Consider the following 20,285-nt stretch of genomic DNA (forward strand, 5'->3'; position numbering starts at 1 on the left):
AAATAGATTTGAACATCATTTGTAGTTTCTCCTCATACCATGAGCATTTTCAGATGGACAGTATATTACAAAGCATCTCCAATGGTGTTAAGGCAGATACCAATCTGTGACCGCATCTGTAACTCCTCCTGGGAAAATGATTCTGTTGGAGTTGGGGGCTCTTCCAGTTGTTTGGTCGGTTGGCCCAGGAAGGGGCGGTCCTGGAGCTGGCAGGTGGGGAGCCACGCCCCACCTGTCTTGTCACTGCTCGTTCTGCTGGCCCTCTGTGACTGATGCTGATTTGGAGCCCTGGCCCTTATTGACATCACTGATGCACACCCACTGCCCATCAACTGACTCCTTCCACAGGTTCACCTCATTGTCTCCACTGGATATGGCCAGGATGTTGGCTATGATGGACCATCTCACATACCACACCACATCACTGAACTTGTGCAGCAATTTGGGGTACTATGTATTACCTGAGGCATCATTACAGGTCCAAATGAACACACCATCATCCTGGGAGCAGCTGGTGATGGTGCTGGTGGGCAGGCAGTTGGAGGGGGCCTAGGCCACATCTTGAACCAGTCACTGTGTGCTTCCAGCTTCTGCTCCTCCTTCCACAGCTTGATGAGGTTGTCACAGCCACCTGATGCAAACTTCTTGATGTAATTAGGTTTCTGCCCAGATGGCTGGTCTATGAGGCTTCCAGGTATAACAGCAGGGGCCCAGCTGATGGCATTGCAGCCAATGGTGTGAGCGTTGTTGATCTTCTTTACTTCTCATTGGCCTTCCCTGGTGCAGCAGGGAGATGGCCCCATCCGAACTCCCACAGGCCAGGATCAGGCCATAGTCATGGGGGGCCCAGCACACCAAGTTCACTGAGGAGTCGTGTCCCGCGTGCTGGTGGCTCTTCTCCCAGGTGCCGTTTTCCTCTCTCCAGATAATGACTTTCCGGTCATAGGAGTATGATACCAGGATGTTGCCAGATATGAGGTGAGCCCAGGCCATTTGCCACACGGCACCCTCATGACCCCTGAGGTCAGTGATGAGGGTCTGCTCTCCATTGCGCACTTCAGAGATTTTGACGGACCTGTCTGACGAACAGGTTGCCAGGCGAGTGCCATAGTAGTCCATCTGGGCGTCGGGAATCATGTCCTTGTGGGAGGTATCCACAGTATTAATTACCGACACCATGAATGTGGTGGTGGTTGCTCCGGGTCTTGGACATGGCCTTTTATTTTAATTTTTAAAAATTTAAATAGCTTTATAGGTGTAAGTGGGGGTGAAGTGATATCTTACCATGGTTTTGATTTTCATTTCCCTGTTGAGCATTTATTTCTTCATATTTCTCTTGGCCTTTTGTATGTCTTCTTTTGAGAAATATCTATTCAGGTATTTCCCTTATTTTTGAATTTTAATTTGGAGTGTGTGTGTGTGTATGTGTGTGCACGCACATGTGTTGGCTATTGTGTTGTTTGGGTTACTTATATATTCTGGATATTAGTCATTTGTTGGATGAATAGGTTGCAAATTTTTTTTTTTTTTTAAGATGGGGTTTCACTGTGTTGGTCAGGCTGATCTTGAACTCCCGACCTCAGGTGATCCGCCCGCCTTGGCCTCTAAAGTGCTTGGATTACAGGCGTGAGCCACCATGCCCGGTGTTTGCAAATATTTTATTGCATTCAACAGGTTGTCTCTTCTTTCTGTTGATTGCTTCCTTCACTTTGTAGGAGTTTTTAGTTAAATATAGTTCCACTTGTCTATTATTATTTTTTTTTTGACTATGTTTTTGAGGTCTTACCCATAAAATCTTTGCGTAAGCCAATGTCTTTAAGTGTTTTCCCTATGTTTTCTTCTAGCACTTTCATAATTTTGGGCTTTATGTTTAAGTCTTTATTTCACTTACAGTTGATTTGTGTTATGTATGGTGAGACGTATGGGTCTAGTTTCATTCTTCTGCATGTGGATATATGATTTTCTTACTCTCATTTATTGAAGAGACTGTCTTTTCTCCAATGCATGTTCATGATGCTTTTGTTGAAAATCAATTGAATGTAAAGACATGAATTTATTTCTGTGTTCTCCATTCTATTCTATTGGTCTGTGTGTCTGTTTTTATATCAGTATCCCGTGGTTTTGGTTACTGTAACTTTATAGTACATTGTAAAATCAGGTAGTAAAATGCCTCCAGCTTTGCTCTTTCTGTTCTGGCCTTCTGGGGTCTTTTGCATTTCCATATGAATTAAATTTTTTTTCTATTTCTGTGAAGAATGCCATTAGTATTTTGATAAGAATTACATTAAATCTGTAAATTGATTTGGGTAATGTAAACGTTTAAATAATAATAATTCTTTAAATCCATGAACATGGAATGTTTTCCATTTATTTGTGCACTCTTCAATTTCTTTCATCAATGCTTTACAGGTTTTATTGTAGAGATCATTTAACTCCTTTGTTAAGTTTATTCCTAGGTATTTATTTTTCTTGAAGCTGTTGTAAGCAGAATTTCTCTCTTGATTTTTTTCCAGTTAGTTTGCTATTGAAATACAGAAATGTTACTGATTTTTCTTGGTTTTGTATCCTGCAGCTTGTCTAAATTTATTTATTACTTTAATAGTTTTTGGTGGAGTCTTTTAGGTTTTTCTATATATATGTTTATGTTGTCTACCAACGGGGACAATTTGACTTCCTCCTTTCCAGTTTGGACGCCCTTTATTTCTTTCTCTTGCATAACTGCTGTGGCTAGAACTTTCAGTACTATGATGAAATTATGTGGTAAATGTGGGTATTCTTGTCTTGCTTCAAATCTTAGAGAAAAAGTTTTTGACTTTTTTTTGTTCAATATGATGTTAGCTGTGGGTTTGTCATTATGGCCTTTATTGTGTTATGTTTCTTCTATGTTCAATTTGTTGAGAATTTTTTTCATGAAGACATGCTGGATTTTATTGAAAGCTTTTTTTTTAGCATCAATTAAAATGATTTTATGGTATTTATCCTTGATTTTGTTACTGTGGTGTATCATCTTTATTAATTTGTGTATGTTGAACCATCCTTGCATCCCTGAGAGGAATTCAACTTGATCATGGTGAATGATCTTCTCAATATACTGTTGAATTTTACTTACTAGTATTTTGTTGAGGGTTTTTGCATATATGCTCATCAGTGATATTGGCTTGAAGTCCTTGTCTGGTTTTGGAATCACAATAATGTTGGCCTTGGTTGATAAGTTTGGAAGTAGTCCCTTCTCTAACTTTTTGAAATAGTTTGAGTAGAATTGGCATTAGTTTTTCTTTAAATGTTGGTAGAATCCAGCAGTAAAGTCATTGGGTCCTGGGCTTTTCTTTGATGAGAGAGTTTTTATTACTACATCAATCTTGTTTGTTCTGTTTGAGTTTTCTGTTTCTTCATAATTCAATTTTGATAGGTTGTGTGTGTTCAGAAATTTATACATTTATTCTAGACTTTCTAATCTATTGTTGTTGTTCCTAGTCTCTTATGATTTTTTGTTTCTATAGTATCAGTTGTCACGTCTCCTTTTTCATCTTTGATTTTATTTATTTGAGTCATCTCCTTTTCTTAGTAAGCCTAGGTAAAGGTTTGTTGTTCTGTTTATATTTTTTTAAAATGTTTTTGTTTTGTTTATCTTTTGTATTGTTTTAAAAATCTCTATTTCATTTAATTCTGTTCTATTTCTTTTTTTCTGCTAAGTTTGGGTTAAATTTGTTCTTGTTTTTCTGGTTCCTGAGGTGAAAGTCGTCTTGTTTATTTGAGATTTTTCTACTTTTTCAATGTGGGCATTTATTACCATAAACTTCTCTAATAGAACTGATTTTGCTGTGTTCCATAGATTTTTTGTATGGTGTATTTCCATTTTCACTTGTCTTAAGAAAAATGTTAATTTCCCTCTTAATTTCTTTCTTGACCTAATAGTAATTCAGGAGCATGTTGTTTAATTTCTGTGTATTTGTAGTTTCCAACATTTCTCCTGTTTTTTTTTTTCTTTCTTTCTTCTTTTCTTCACATACTCATGCCCACTGTGTCAAATTCTCCTGTTACTGATTTTTAGTTTTATTCCACTGTGGTCAGAAAAGATACTTAATATAATTTTGACTTTAAATTTATTAAGACTTATTTTATGGCCTCACATATTATCTGTCCTGAAGAATGCTCCATGCACTATTGGGAAAAATGTGTGTTTTGTAGTTGTTGGATGGAATGTTCTGTAAAAGTCTGTAAGGTTCATTTGGTCTAGAATACAGTTTAATCTTCATATTTATTAATTTTCTGTTTGGATGATATGTCTATTGCTAAAAGTGGGGTGCTAAAGTCCCCTACTACTTTGTATTATAGACAGTCTCTCTTTTCAGGTCTATTAATATTTGCTTTACATTTTATCTTAGTATTGGGTTCATATATATTACAATTATTGTATCCCCTATTGTATTGACTCCTTTATTTTTATGAATAGCATTCTTTATTGTTTTTATACTGTTCTTAACTTGAGTCTATTTTATATGATATAAGTACAGCTACTCCTGATCTTTTTGGTTTCCATTTTCATGGAATATCTTTTCCCATTCCTTCAATTTCAGTCTGCACATATCTTTAGAGGTGTAGTTTCTTATAGACAGCATGTAGTTAGGTCCTGTTTAATTCATTTGGCTATTCTATATCTTATTATCATTATTATTATTATTTTCTTTTGAAACAGAGTCTCACTCTGTTGCCCAGGCTGGAGTGCAGTGGTACAATCTCCACTCACTGCAACCTCACCTCCTGGGTTCAAGAGATTCTTGTGCCTCAGCCACCCGAATAGCTGGGATTACAGGGTATGCCACCACGCTAGCTACTTTTTGTATTTTTAGTAAAGATGGAGTTTCACCATGTTGGCCAGTCTGGTATCAAACTCCTGGCCTCAAGTGATCCACCCATCTCGGCCTCCCAAAGTACTGGGATTACAGGTGTAAGCCACTGCACCCAGCCTACTCTATGTCTTTTAATTGGGGAATCTAATCCATTTACATTCAAGGTGATTATGGATAGGGAAATGTTTTCTGTTGCCATTCTTTTAAGTGTTTTTTTTTGCACTGTTTTGGTAAATTTTTTCTTTCTCCTATACTGTCTCCCTCTGTGTTAAGTAATTTTCTCCAGTAGTATGTTTCAATTCTGTGCTATTTGTTTTCATTGTCTCAATTATAGATTTTTTTCTTTGTGGTTACTATGAGGCTTACATAAAACATGTTATCGTTATAATAGGCTATTTTAAACTGAAAAGAACTTGGCTTTGATTGTAAAGAAAAGCAAGCAACAAATTCACTATACTTTAACATCATTCCCCCTCTCTGTTGACTTTTTGATGTTTGTTTACATCTCTTTATATTGCCTCTTAATCACTTGTTATAGTTATCATCTGTAATAAGCTTTAGTCTTCATAATTAAGATATAATCAGTATGTATACCACAATTACAGTATTAGAGTGTTCTAAATTTCTACCTTCAGATGTTTTCTTGTTGCATGTTAACATCCTTCTCTTTTAGACTGCTGGACTCCCTTTAGCATTTCTTGTATGACAAGCCTGATGTTGATTAATCCCCGTTTTTTTTTTGGTCTGGGAAAGTCTTTATCTGTCTTTCATGTTTGAAAGATAGTTTGTTGGTTACAATATTCTTAGCTGACAGCTTCTTTTTCTCAGTAGTTTGAATATATATCTCACTGTCTCCTGGTCTGCAGAGTTTCTTTTGAGAGATCTACTGCAAGCTATATTGGGGCTCTACTGAGTGTGATTTTTTTTCTCTTACTGGTTTAAATATTCCTTCTTTGATGTTTGATAATTTGATTGTGATGTGATTTGGGGAATTCCTCTTTGAATTTGATTGGTGACCTCTGAGCTTCCTGTACCTGAATGCTATTATCTTTCTTCAGATTTGAAAATCTTTCAGACTGGGCGCCGTGGTTCATGCCTGTAATCCCAGCACTTTGGGAGGCTGAGGCGGGTGGATCACGAGGTCAAGAGATCGAGACCATCCTGGTCAACATGGTGAAACCCCGTCTCTACTAAAAATACAAAAAATTAGCTGGGCATGGTGGCGTGTGCCTGTAGTCCCAGCTACTCAGGAGGCTGAGGCAGGAGAATTGCCTGAACCCAGGAGGCGGAGGTTGTGGTGAGCTGAGATCGTGCCATTGCACTCCAGCCTGGGTAACAAGAGTGAAACTCCGTCTCAAAAACAAAAAAAAAAAATCTTTCAGCTATAATTTTAAAAATATGGCCCTTTTCTCTCTCATCTTCTTTAGGAATTATTGTGTAAAGTTTTGTTTGCTTGATAATATCCTATAATTCTTTTTTTTTCTGAATGGGTAATTTCATATATCCTGTCTTCAGCACATTGATTCTCTCCTCTGATTAAATATGCTATTGAAGCTTTACAGTGAGCTTTTCAGTTTAGCTGTTGTATCCTTTATGTCTAAGATTTCAATTTTTATATGAGTTTTTGTGTTATTTTCTCTGTCAGTTTTCTCATTTTGTTCCTGGATTGTTTTTCAAATTTCATTTAATTTTTTATCTATACTCTCTTGTGCTTCCCTGAACTCTTTACGAAGATTTTTCTGAATTTTGCCAGACTTGTTACAGGCCTTCAATTATTTTGGGTCTGTCACTGGAGCTTTGTTGGTTTCTCTTGATGGTATCATATTTCCCTGAGTTTTCATAATCTTTGTGTCTTTACACTGATGCCTGCACATTTGAGGAGATGGTCACCTCTTCCAGGTTTTACAGGTATTCTTTGCTGGTGTTAGACCTTTAGTACTTAATATTGTAACTTAATCACTGGACTGTTATTGCTTCCTGGTCTGGGGAAGACTTAAGAGAGTGCTAGAATTTAAAGGTTGTTTAAAAGGAAAAAAAAACTCTTTTAGTTGTTTCCAAGTGAGAGGAAGGGTCCACATTAGCACCTGGGCTTTGTGGGAAATCTAACCAGGGATTCGGGCTTTCCTGTGGGTTTTGCCTCCAGTAGGGCTGTCGCATCATCCAGTCTCCTCAGTGTGGCATCTCTGCTGATTGGAGCACAGAACAGCTGCAAGATCTGCATATGAGTTTCGGCAATCAACACCTCTGCTTTTGTCCCCAGTTCACCCCTGGTGTTTCAGCCCACCTGGTACTTGGAATGGTTCATGAGACAGGACCAGAGTGAGCTTCTTGTGAAGATTCTCAGACTAGTGGGGACATCAAAGTTTCATCTCCAGTTCCCTCCTTTTACCTTGTAAACTGTGGGTCTAAGGAAATTATCTGTGAGTAGTGTTTTGCCAGGCTGGGGGAGGGGACGGTACAGTCTCATATGAAGTGGGTGTTATGATTCATAATTTACTGATGAAAGATCAGGAGCTTAGAGACATGGATTACTTTATAGCTAGAAAAACGCAGTACAGGAATTTGACTTCTGCCTCAGTCCCATTCTTAGATCACCACCATCCACATTGTTAAGTGGACACACTGAAGCAACACTTGTGTTTAAAGGTCAGAAATTCCCTCATGTGTAGCAGGTGATACTAACCTTCAAGGTTCTCACCCTGGAGCAACAGTGCTAACTTTGCCATGCTTCAGTATGAGTGAACGTAGTCAGTTTTTCAGTAAGTACAGATGATGTGACTGATGGAAAATGGTTAAAATAGGTAGACGAAAAATGGTTAAAATAGGTAGAAGCACATACACAGACTTGGCAAACCTTTAGCTTTTATTCTTGCCTAATATATAGCATACTTTCTGCAAAAATTATGAATTAAATATACTTTAATGAAGATAAGGTATTTAAAATATAATTACGACAATTTAAAAAATCTTATGAATACAGAAGGAAAAAGAGCCAGTAAACAACAAAATAAAAACAAACAAACAAACAATAAATGAAATAAGAATAAAATCTTCTCAAGTTCTAGACAGTCTATTCATTTCTTTTCTTTTCCAGGTAGAAGCTTCCTGGAACAACTGCTGGAATAAGGATCCAGAGTGGAAGGTAGTTAGTTATTTCACTGAGAACACACATGTGATTCATGCAAGAAAGTCTATGTTCCAGAAAAGGCAGCCAAGCCCAAGTACATTTCTGTTTCATTGAGGTCTCTGGAAAATGCAGGCTTTCAGGACACTTGAGGCCATTGCCTCAGTGCAACTGTATTTTAATTTGTGTGAGTCCTTACACCTCATTTAGGTTTAAAAATAGGTGCTCTCCTTATCTGTGGTATTCAGTTGCAAGTATTCCAGAGTGCCTTTTTTATAGCTGGCTACTCGTCTTGGTTTTTGGCTTCTTATCCCTGCTGCTTGTCTTTTCTGTAAGGAGTTGGCAATCATGTCTGAAAATTCTGCTTGCAAACGCTGTTGATTCTCCCTGGAAACAGGGTGGGAAGAGAAAATAGAACTTCTCAGCAATTCTTACAGAAAATTCCTTAGCTCCAGAAGAATCAGTTCAGTTAGTTACTCTTTAAATGCCTATTCTATGCTAGACACAGGAAATCCAAAGAATATAAAACGATCTTTGCCTTTGATGACCTTATGAAACTGTCATCTCTGCTAGGAAATTACACTTCAATTTCAAAGTGAAACAATATGCTGGAATTTGGAGGCATGGTTGGGAGGATCTAGGTCTACATCTGCCACTGTAGGAAGGGAAAAAGAAGCTGGGAGGATCCTAGGTCCCTGCCACACAACCCTGAAAACTCACTGGTCCCACACATACTTAACAGTGTGAGTCTTGTTTGGGGAAGACTTAGAATGGTGAAGGGGGCCACGAGTTTAGAATGGACCTGGGACACTCCAGGTAAGGAGCCAGGTTTCTCATGCCCCAGGGAAGATTTGGGTTATTTTGGCTTTTCTAAAAGCTTCCCTTATGTCTGGGTCTGCCATCTAGCCCTCTACAAGACAGAGTTTCTTAGCCATAGCAAAAGCCAAGGCAATGGCCGGATGGCTGCAGTAACATGTATTGATAGGGAACTAAATGACAACTTGAGTCACATTTAGGAGAACTGAAACCTGTCAGTTAACCCTGAAACTTTGTCTTCCTCATCTGAGGGAGAACACAGGCTTCATGTCGATACCCAGAACCACAGTCTTGCGGCTGAGGGAGGTCCTGTTTTCATCAGGTGACTCAACAGAAAGATGAAGACAGGAGGGGAATGCAGAGACCCTCTTTGCCCCCAGTATGCTCCACTCTTGTGAGAACCAGACACACATAAGGTGAACTCTAAAGTGTCTTCTATTCTCCTGAGCAAGCCTGGAACACAATGCTAGCTTTGTCATGCTTTGTTGCAGGGCAATGTAGTCAGGTTTTCAGCAGGGACAAGATGATGACTGGTACATTCTAAGAAAGTGGCAGAATAGGTAGAAGCATGTACCCAGACTCAGGAAACGTTTAACTCATTCCTGTCTAATATGTAGTATATTTTCTGCATACACTGTAAGTTAAGTATACTTTAATGCAGATAAGGTATTTAAAACATAATTTTGACAGTTAAAAAATATCATGAATACAGAGCCAGTAAACAAAACAAAATAAATGAAATAACAAAATCTCCTCAAGTTCTAAATAGTCTGTTCATTCCTTCTCTTTTCCAGGTGGAAGCTCCCTCTTGGGATAAAGGATCCAGAGTTAAAAAAAAAAAAAGGTAGTTTTATACTGAGAACACACATCTAATTCATGAAGCAAGTCTATGTTCCAGACAGGGAAGCCAAGGCTAAATACTTTTCCGTTTCATTGAGGTCCCAGGAAAATACAGGCTTTCAGGATAATTCCCTTCTTGCAGTCTAAGAAGGGAGGTTTCTAAACAGTCTCATGTATAGTCCCTTGTCTCATATGCAATATATGCCACTTGTAAGGTGCTTGCCAACTTAAATTGGCTATAAGTAGCGTAACTTACAAAGCCAAGATCTCTAATTTCCTCCCAGTCCCTGCCACACCCAGAAGCTTACACAGTAGGAGGGGTTGGCAGGTTGAATTTCTGGTCCTTCATCCCAGTCAGCCAGTAGGTAGTCTCATTTCCTCTTCCCTAGTAAGACAAAAGAGTTATGTACCACGGAGGCCAACGAGTCAGTTCAGTTGTAGCCCACTGTTCCCACAATAATCTGTTTCTAAGACACATTTCACTTCCGCATTTCTCATCAGTGCCAATATTTAAGTGCATCACACATTCCTGTTATGATTTGCATTATCTCTAGACAGATCTTTATTTCCAAGTGCCTTTTTAAAAATAAGTTTCTCATTCAGCAGACATCCTTTTCTCAGAGTAGAGTTTTCTTTTTTTCCCAAAAGACATTTTAAAATATCACTCTAGCAACATCACAAGAACTCTAACTTAAAAAGGAAGAAAATTCATCTACAATTCTGCTACATCAACAAATCCAACTGGTTGCCATTGCCCATATTTTCTTCTAGTCCTTTTTGCAATAAAGTTTTGCCACAAAACTTTTGCTACAGTTTCCCTATCTTGTTATACACATATGTACATCACGATTAAGTACTCATTAAGTGACATCTGTGGGCCCCATCTGGAGTGTATGGAAATTTACTGGAATACTGGAAACTCAGTTTTTGCTAAAGCTGGTATTTGAAAAAGGGACTGGAGATATACATGTGTATATCTTTTTCAAAATACATATGATTCAAACACAGCCAGTGAACCACCATTTTTAAAGGATGAATTTAATAATTCATTGGCTGTGTTTGGACCACAGTAATCCATAAATGGCTTCTATTTTGGGGTAAATGTTCTTTGTAAAAAATGCATTTTTTTTACAAAGAACATTTACGGAGAACTCAAAATAACTCAAAAGTGATGTTAGAACACTTTTACATAAAAGACTTTTCCAAGGTGCAGTCAAAACGTAAAGGCCAGAAGCATTATGGCTACTGGAGACAGGTAACTTACAGTTAATAGTTGGCTTTGCCAGTTGTGAAGAGATTGTAATAACTTTGGAAAAGCAACCTGAGAAGCAATTGGAGACAACTGATGGCTTTGGAGGGCAGGTATTTCAAATGTGAGGAACATGAAGAATCTAAAGTAGTGAATCTCATATATTAGTGTGGTCACAAAAACATTATATTGTTAAAATACAGATTTCTGATCTACACCCATAGAGAATCTTGCATAGCAGGCCTGGTGGAGTGTCCAGACATCTGCATTTTAACAAACATCCAGATGATGCCAAGTCAGGAGGAGAATGGGCCCACACCTTGTGATTCACACCTTGCGATTCCAGAGCTTCTAAATAGTAAAGCAACTGGCAAGAGAGGTGACCTCAGATCATAGCAGCGTTATGTAGTAAGATTAGGGAAGTAAGTGGGGGGACAGGGGTTGTGATTTAAGTTAAATAAGTCCTGGATCAGACTGTATGTAGCTCTTGTGTTTGGAGGAGGAACTGGCGACAAAACTTGGATATGGCAGAGGAAATGGTCGCAAAATTCAAAATGTCAAAAGGGCTCTTTGGAGTAAAGTTCTGAGCTCACATTTTTTGGTGGTGGTTTCTCTTGCAGAGGATGGAGAGTGCTCATTGTGACTAGTATAGGAAAGGATTCTTCATTAGCATGCTCCTCAGCTTTCCTGGCTGTGTCTCAAAGGAGCTGGCCCAAGCATGTCTGAGAGCTTTTTCTAAGTATTATCTCTGTGGACTCCTTACCTTTAAGTACGTTTCTCCTCTCACTTCATACAGGAACTGGCACTCAGTTCTCTTCAGGATGGCTATAGTGGAGCCACTTACGTGAATTCTCAAGGCTGGATATGCAAAATAGGTAAATAAAAATCGAAATCTATTACACGGCCTTTTTGTTTCCCAGTGATTCAGGATATTAACAACACCTGAGAGAAGAATCCTAAATCAAGGAGAAACAATTGTGGCTATTTTAGTGAAAGAACACTTAAAAATAACAGAGAGATAAGAAATGGTATAGTTAGATATTTGTTCCCACCCAAATCTTATGTTGAATTTTAATCCCCAGTGCTGGAGGCCTGGCCTCCCGCCAGGTGTCTGGGTCACAGGGGTGGATCCCTCATGGCCTGGTGCTGTCTTTGCCATAGTGAGTTCTCACAAGATCTGGTCATTTAAAAGTGTGTGGCATCCGCCTCTGCCACTATCTCTCTTGCTCCTGCTTTTGCTGTATGAAGTGCCTGCTCCTGCTTTGCCTTCTGCCATGAGTAAAAGCTTCCTGAGGCCTCCCCAGAAGCAGGTGCAGGTACTCTTCTTCCTGTACAGCCTGCAGAACCATAAGCCAATTAAACCTCTTTTCTTATGAATAACCCAGTCTCAGGTATTTCTTTATAGCAATGCAAGAACAGCCTCACTCAAGAAATATAATCTCATATGGGAAGAAAGAGGGCCTGGCATCGGGTTTCAGGGTGCTGAGTGATAGGGATCCCTAGGTTTTGCTCCATAGATTCTCATTTTGGCTCAGAGTGGTAGCCTGCTGACCTAGCTTTAGATTTGGCTTGTAGTGCCGAGTTTGGGGGTTGGAGTTTGGTTTTGGGTCCCTGAGGAAAAGTGTCAATAAACAGCTAAAGCCTTGTGGGCAATATGAAGATTCAGGAACGTCATGGGGGCTTGATTTTCTCAACTTTCCTTCTTCTGGAACATTGTTATCCTTTGACAAAACAAGTGGTGAGGGCACTCCCAATCACAAGTCCAGTGATGTGTACCACCTTTCCCGATATGGGGGCCTAATAGCAACACCACAAACAATAACAACAGTAAGAATAATGACAATCCTAAATTGTATACCTACCATGTACCATGATTGCTAAATGCTTGACATGACATCATCCCAAATTCTTTCAGAAACCCTCTTGGTAAGGTTGGTATTCCATTCTCAATTTATATCTTTATCTTTCTGAGAGCTAGAAGGATCTGATAGCTTTCTCCCAACTTATACTGACAGTGATTAACAAAATTTCAATTTAACCCGTCTGTATGACCCTTTTCCTTGCCAGCATGATTTGCCAGTACAAACTAGTATTAGATTGTCAGTACACTACCAAAATACCATCCTGCCTCCTGTGGATTTGTAAGCCCCAGCCATGTCTACCAATGCTGTTTTCTCTCTTCTATGTATTTCTACTACTATCACTGTCATCAATATTTATTGAGCATCTACTTCATGCAGCATATTGTGCCTCTACCTTGCCAAGCAAATACAATATATTCCTGTGTATTTAACACATGCTTAGATTTTTCCTTGCTAAAATAAATTCTTGGTTAGGCATGATGGCTTATGCCTGTAATTCCAACACTTTGGGAGGCCAAGGCAGAAGAATAGCTTGAGCCCAGGAGTTTGAGACCAGCCTAGACAACATTGGGAAACCACACCTCTACAGAAAAATTTAAAAATTAGCTGTGTGTGGTGGCATGCCTGTGGTCCCAGCTACTCAGGATGCTGAGGTGGAAGGATCACTTGAGCCCAGCAGTTCAAGGATGCAGTGAGCTGTGATTGTGCCACTGCACCAAAGCCTAGGTGACAGAGTGAGACTCCATCTCAAACAAATAAACAAAACTCAATTTCCAGAAAAACCGAATATGCTTTGGGAGGTCAAGGTGGAAAGATCGCTTGAGGTCAGGAGTTTGAGACCAGCATGGGCAACATGGTGAGACCCAGTCTTTATTTAAAATTTAAAAATTAGCTGGATGTGCTGGTATGTTCCTGTAGCCCCAGCTACTTGGGAGGATGAGGTAGGAGGATCACTTGAGCCCAGGAGTTCACGTTTACAGTGAGCTATGATTGTGCCACTGCACACCAGCTTGGGTGACAGAACAAGAGCCTGTCTCTAAAAAACAAAAACGAAAAAGGAAAATCAAATAACAGGGAAACAGGAATGTGAACCAGAGTGTATAGTTCTTACCTTGCCCACTAATTTTTTTTTTTAACTTTCATAAATCTATGCTAAATGCCATGACCATTCTAAGTGGAATATCCCTGAATTCGTTGTATATGAAACAAAAATATAGAAACTGTCTAAAACTGAGCAAAAGTGGAATAATAAAATAATTATCAGTAAACAACAAAAGCAAATGTAGCAAAAACTGGATTGACACAGGGTTGTGTTCAGCCAATGTGAAGAATCATTCTACAGGCCACTGGCACTTTGTATCTCCTTATTGTGCATTTTATCTCACAGTTGCCCTCTGGTGGAAGACAGAGTGTTTGTCTTCTGAGAAAAACCATCTCCCTTCTTACGGAGGCCAGTGGATTCCATCCTAGAGGCTGTGTTGACTGTATCTCCAAATAGGCAGTAACGAGGCATCTTGATTCCCACGACTCCAGCGGCGCAGGGACCTGAAATGAAGGACAGAAAGCAGGAAGTGGAGGCAATAGAAATTGCAGAGTAGAGTGAAAACAGGTAAGCTTCTCGGCATGGTCACAATCCTGAATACTTCCTGTAATAGAGAAGTGGCTGAGGATGTAAAATGTGAACTGGGACATTTGCTTTAAATGGATGTATCCAATGAAGCATCATTATTGAATGAATACATGCAATCATAAAGTATTTTGCTCTCGCAAAGAAAACAACATGTGTAGCAAACAGGAAGACATCTGGAGAGCCAGATCACAAAGGTGATTTTAAACAGAAGGCTCTCAAGAAGGATGAAGATGAGCCCACTGCCTGCTTATTGTGCCAAACCACACGACCCTGAATTTCACACTGATGGAGAGCATTGTAGACTTGAAGCCTCAATGGCTCAAGTTTGTTTTATTTTTATTTTAAGGTGGCATTTCTGGGATTGGTGGCATGACAATGGAAGACAGAAGACAAGACAAAGGCATAACCTTCCTTAAACATTTCATGAGCCAGGCGAATGCAGCTGGATGGGGAAGCCTGTGGCACAAGGAGATTCTAGCAAGCCGAAGGTGAGACTATGCACTGTGGCATATTAGGTAGGAAAGAAGGGTTATTCAGTCAAGTATCTGCATGAAATGTCTGAATGCAAGGAGTTACCAGTTTAAGAAGTTAAAGACTAACTCAGAAACTGCAAAGCTGGGTTTTAGGCAATGCCTTGCAAAAGATTAATCTAAGTAACTTCTGAGTTCCTCTTTTACTATGTTTTCCCATAACAACTGTAACTCATCTCAAATCTTGATGTTCAAGGCTACAGAATCAAACTAAGTTTGGCCTGAGACAGCCTCTTAGGGGTCCCTACGCAACAAACTGCAACCTAACTTGATCTATAAACAAACTAAGAGGCTAGCTCAGGTACCTACGTTACAAATAGCTGAGTCTCAGCCAATCGCAGTAGCTGAGCTTCAGCCAATCACAGGCTGCCAACTGATTGGACCTTGACCAAATCAGGGAAACACGGAGCTGTGACCAATCAAGTTGTTTCTGTCTCTCACTTCTGTTTTCTGTCTATAAACACTGCCTGCCAACCTTACCCAGGGAAGCTCTCTGAACCTCTTCTGGTTCTAAGGGCCATCTGATTTGAAAATTGTTCGTTGCTCAATTAAACTGTGTTAAATTATTTAGTATGCATAAAGCTTTTCTTTTAACAAGGCTATGTAACTTTCATGGTCTTTGCAAGTGACGCATGTACTTTATGTACTACTGCAGTGGCAGGCAGGGGAGGGGGTATAAATATTACAGGAGTCTCACCAGCTGTGTTTTTTTCCCCTCACAGATAATCTAATCCACTTAAGGTACTATAATATTTTAGTGGGAAAATGGATAGAAGTTAGGGGTGGGGAGAGAGGAAATGAGGAGGAGATAAATGAAATCATAGGTACGGTGATTTAAATAGAAGTCCAAAGCTTCTTGTTTTTGTACATGTTTGCTGTTTATCATTTCAATAGTCAGTCGTGCTCTCAAAGGTCTTGTTCTTAGAGCTCTCTAGGAGCTAAGTATCTAAGTATCTCAGGATGTATAGTGGGACCTCACATTTGGCAAAAAGAATTAAGACTAAACATTAGGCGAAGTTGATCACACATGAAGACCTTTTATCCTTTCTGATTTAGATGGTGCACAGCAATACATATGGGTCCCTATTTGCTAAGATGCTCAACTCCATACCAGAGTGCACTCCAATGCGAATCCATATTGGGAGACCAGGAAGATGCTCCAGCTCGAAGGTCCCCATGAAGCTAAGGATTTCCAAGGCCATCTTGGCAATGTCTATTGCATGCCGATTGCCATTTCTCTTAGGCAAACCACTAGCCACCATGTAGGCATCACCAATGGTTTCCACCTGTGGAAACAGTTTCTCATGAGTGGCTCTGCCACTTTGAAAAGCATAGAAATTAAACAGGAGCAGTTAATCACATATCAAACACAAAAAGTGATTTGGGAACACAGTATGAGCATAGCCCTTTGCACTTTTTCTGGGGCCAGTTCAATCAGTTCTACGCTGATTTCTTTGGGGTTTTTATAATCTAGTTAATGGATGATAAAATAGCTATAAAGAAATTTAGCCATTTAAAAGTACTTCACAATTATATAAATTGTCCAGATGTGGTGACAATTCTAGAAATGTTCAAATAAATAATCTGAATGGCTTTATGTAATTTGAGGAACACCCTGAGTTACCTGAAAAGTAATCCTTTAGCAAATGTCTACACACTATTTGACAGAATATTTTGTAATGTGTAATTGTACACATTTTTGTAGTATGATTTTCTATTTATTATAACCTCAGTGTCTTCTCTGCTTCATTTCTAGTCAGCCTAAACACTGCCTATTTTTTAGAGGTGATTTAAGAGTATGCCATTTTATCTAAATTTAGTATCCCAAGTTCATTCCTGCTGCACTTCCTGTTGTATCTTTTGTGCTGCTTCTCAAAGTTAAATGGTAATTTTGATTTTCTCACCCCTCTAATTCTTCTACTTCTATTCACTTTTAGCTCAGATTCAACCATCAATTCACTAAATGTAAACTAGAGAGGACAAGAGTAGTAACAGAAACAACCAATTCAGGCTCTGATGACCTCAGGTAGTACCATTAATTGTTTCAGCATGTTAGGTGATGTGGTTACCTTGTAGACATCATGATGATCAACAATGTGGTCGAAACTCTTATAGATATCATTAAGCATGTCCACCACTTCCATGGGTGTGCTGTATTTGCAGATAGTAGTGAAACCTACAATATCACTAAAGTAGATTGTAACTTCCTCATATAGTTCTGGCTCCACAATGCCTTTCTCCTTCAGAGACTTTACCACTAGCCTAGATAAGGAAGGAAAAAAAATGTCTTCAACTTCAGCAAATTTTTTCTTGTTTTACATAAATCTTTCAGATAGTAGTAATTGTCTACAAATAATTCTAGAATTTGAGACTTCCAGTTAATTGAGTGAATAGTAAACAAAGAGAGGTTGTGTATATCATATACATGAACATATTACACACATACACATATAATACGTGTTGTGAACACAGATAAATATAGGCAGGTTCAACATTAACTTAGTGTTTGATTATTAACACTAATATATATAAACAGATAAGTTTAATACCATAAAAACTCTCATATATATATATACACATATATACTTGCCCACTTTTTGCTTCCCTATTGATAATCAACTTCTTACAGATATGGCTCTATATGCAGAAGCTGAGGAGAGTGTGGTATTACTTAAATCACCACAGGTGTTAGATCTGAATTTCTCAACAAAGTCGATAGTTTTACTATCCTGGCATATGTAACATGGCATTGCTTAACATTACTGTGAAATAATAATACATTTAAATATAAATTTTGATATATTCTGAACCAGAGTTTATTTGATATATTTTGAAACCAGATTTGGGGACTTAAAAAGCAAAATCAATTATGTCAATAAATTAAATTATGCTAAAACAGTAAAAGTCAAATTAAAGCAACTTTTAGAATATCTTTGCTGAACAAGGAGCAGCATATCAGATTCAAGATTGAGGGAAGAGAACCAGAAGGGACTTCATACTTGATGTGCCAAGTTACCTCTGCATTGAAAAAAGGGAGTGGGGGCTGACATGAAGTGGGACGTTCCCTGTCTGTCCTTGCCATCACTTTGTAGTGGCCCTGAGTATGGAACCACTAGAATCAGAAACTGGAAGCTAGGTGATACCATAGAAGTCACTGGAAATAAATCTTTCATTTTTACAGATGAGAAAGACGAGGTCAAAAAAAGTATGACTTTCATAAGGTTCCACAGCCTATTAGGGACATAGCCAGGACTAGAACTCAGGAACCTTCAGTCCCACTCATCAGTCTTTTTTTGCACTACACTCCCTGCATAACCCAGGCCTTGGATATTCAGGAAGATGGGGAAGATTTGGAGGTGTGCTGACTGTAGCAGAGGTGGGCTTTCCTGGAAAGAAAATAACCAATCAACCACAAAGATTTCTAACACTCATTTGGAGAACCTACAGAGCATCTGGAGAAATCTTTTTAATTGGTACAATGACAAAACTTGTAACCCTTGAAAAACATTCCTTTGATGTTGCTTGGATTCCTAGGGGCACATGTGGAGTGGTTGTTCTTGACATGCCCTGTATAAAGTTCATAGTACTTTGGAGGGTACATAGATGTGATGACTAAATTGAATGTTCTGCCATATGTGCAATTCATTGCACTGCTTACATCTGAAAAGTCATATGAGTTTGGAGATATGGTTTGGCTCCATGTCCCTACCCAAATCTTCTCACGTTGAATTTTAATCCCCAATGTTGAGGGAGGGACCTGGTGTGAAGTGATGGAATCATGGGTGCAGATTTCCCCCTTGCTTTTCTTGTGTTATTAAGTTCTCATGAGATCTAGGTGTTTGAATGTGTGTAGCACCTCCCTGTTTGCTCTCTCTCTCACTTTCCCTTCACCCTTCCACCATGATTGTAAGTTTCCTGAGGCCTTCCCAGCCATACTTCTTGTAAAGCTGGTGGAACTGTGAGTCAATTAAACCTCTTTCTTCTTAAATTGCCCAGTCTCAGGTAGTTCTTTATAGAAGGGTGAGAATGGACTGTTACACTTGGAAAATAGTGTGTTACCCAGAGAGAGAAACTCAGGTTGTAAATAATAGAAGGAAGGGATGGGACTTAACATGATGAGCTTTGATAACAGGTTGTTGCTGGCATAGATAAAATTAGTATACAGAATAAATCTCTTAGAAAATCTTCCCATTAAAAAAAAACTTCTGGCCAGGTGCGGTGGCTCACACCTGTAATCCCTGCACTTTGGGAAGCCGAGGTGGTTGGATCACCTGAGGTCAGAAGTTCTAGACCAGTCTGGCCAACATGGTGAAACTCTGTCTCTACTAAAAATACAAAAATCAGCTGGGTGTGGTGGTGTGTGCCTGTAATCCCAGCTACTTGGGAGGCTGAGGCAGGAGAATCACTTGAACCCAGGAGGCAGAGGTTGCAGTGAGCCAAGGTCACACCATTGCACTCCAGCCTGGGCAACAAGAGCGAAACTCCATCCCAAAGAAAAAACAAAACAACAACAACAATGACAAAAAAAGAAGAAACATCTATTTTAATGTATGTAAATACCCCAAGGGGTACTGTTCAAGTAAGTGTTTAAGTGATATCTGTTTCCTGCATACAATCTTATTTCCCTTTGCTATATACATTTCCTTTTTTATTCTTCCAGTTATTGCTCATGCATGTTTTAGTTTTATCTTGCAAATATAATTTTTACATAAACAACCAAAGTGAGTTGTGGTGACACCATGGTGTACTGTAGCTCTTGAAGAGACTTGTGTGATAGAACCTTTGGAAATCTAATAAAAACATCTACCATCTAGTGGTCCAAGTGGCATATTGAACCAAGGCTAAGAAAAAAGCTGAAATGGTGAGCCAGCTGATTCAAGCCACTTGAGTGACATTACGGTGATTAAAACCACTGCCAGTGAAACCCTGGGAAGACAGCCAGATAACTAGGATGTTGTTTTTGTCACAACTCAGCATTAAAGACCAGGCAAGGAATTATGCATTATGTAACTAACACTTATGGAGCTCTGACAGAAATTATCATCCCTGAAGTGAATATGAAGGGTTCCATATTGTTTCCAGGCACTCTGAGGCCTCATGGGTTTTGTCCTTCTATCACAAGGTTATGAGACACCAGTTGCCAACTGTATTCCAACTCCTTTCCCCCAAGCTGTGATCTGTCTCCAAGTTTTCTTGCAGGTGATTTGACTTTCACAGGTTTGAGATTTTGAGGTCAGAGTTGCTAAAGCAGATCAGGGGCTCTAGCTCGGGCCTCTTGGGAAGAATTCCAGCTCTGCCATTCACTGGGTGACCTTCGGAACATTAGTTAGTGGAGTACCAACTGGAACAAGGCTTAGCAAAGTACATGCATTTTAAAACCAATA

General features: G+C 39.1%; 1 protein-coding gene, 1 long non-coding RNA gene and 1 pseudogene across 3 annotated transcripts in view; 1 reads left to right on the forward strand and 2 right to left on the reverse strand.

The window, feature by feature from the left end:
- Window positions 1-240: 240 nt before the first annotated feature.
- LOC105713836 (protein SEC13 homolog) lies at window positions 241-1,179 on the reverse strand (annotated as a pseudogene).
- A 6,509-nt stretch (window positions 1,180-7,688) lies between these two features.
- Window positions 7,689-20,285, reverse strand: part of GUCY2C (guanylate cyclase 2C) — an 82,675-nt gene continuing 70,078 nt past the window's right edge. Inside the window, exons 22-27 of the mRNA XM_012447637.2 lie at window positions 16,971-17,163; window positions 16,013-16,187; window positions 14,188-14,286; window positions 11,643-11,737; window positions 9,939-10,015; window positions 7,689-8,361 (exon numbers count right to left, since the gene is read on the reverse strand). Coding sequence (XP_012303060.1) covers window positions 8,187-8,361; window positions 9,939-10,015; window positions 11,643-11,737; window positions 14,188-14,286; window positions 16,013-16,187; window positions 16,971-17,163 — 814 coding nt within the window. The 3' untranslated portion in view covers window positions 7,689-8,186. The remainder of the gene's footprint in view (window positions 8,362-9,938; window positions 10,016-11,642; window positions 11,738-14,187; window positions 14,287-16,012; window positions 16,188-16,970; window positions 17,164-20,285) is intronic.
- On the forward strand, window positions 11,651-19,882 carry LOC105713838 (uncharacterized). Of its 2 annotated transcripts, none has more exons than XR_001106652.3 (4): window positions 11,651-11,754; window positions 14,129-14,350; window positions 14,718-14,859; window positions 15,958-19,882. It is a non-coding gene; the product is annotated as an uncharacterized LOC105713838 (long non-coding RNA). The 2 variants fall into 2 exon arrangements; XR_001106651.3 differs by having other exon boundaries at window positions 18,222-19,882.

This window comes from Aotus nancymaae, unplaced genomic scaffold, assembly GCF_030222135.1.
Source record: "Aotus nancymaae isolate 86718 unplaced genomic scaffold, 86718_ANA_hifiasm-v0.15.2.pri h1tg000016l, whole genome shotgun sequence".
Taxonomy (NCBI): domain Eukaryota; kingdom Metazoa; phylum Chordata; class Mammalia; order Primates; family Aotidae; genus Aotus; species Aotus nancymaae.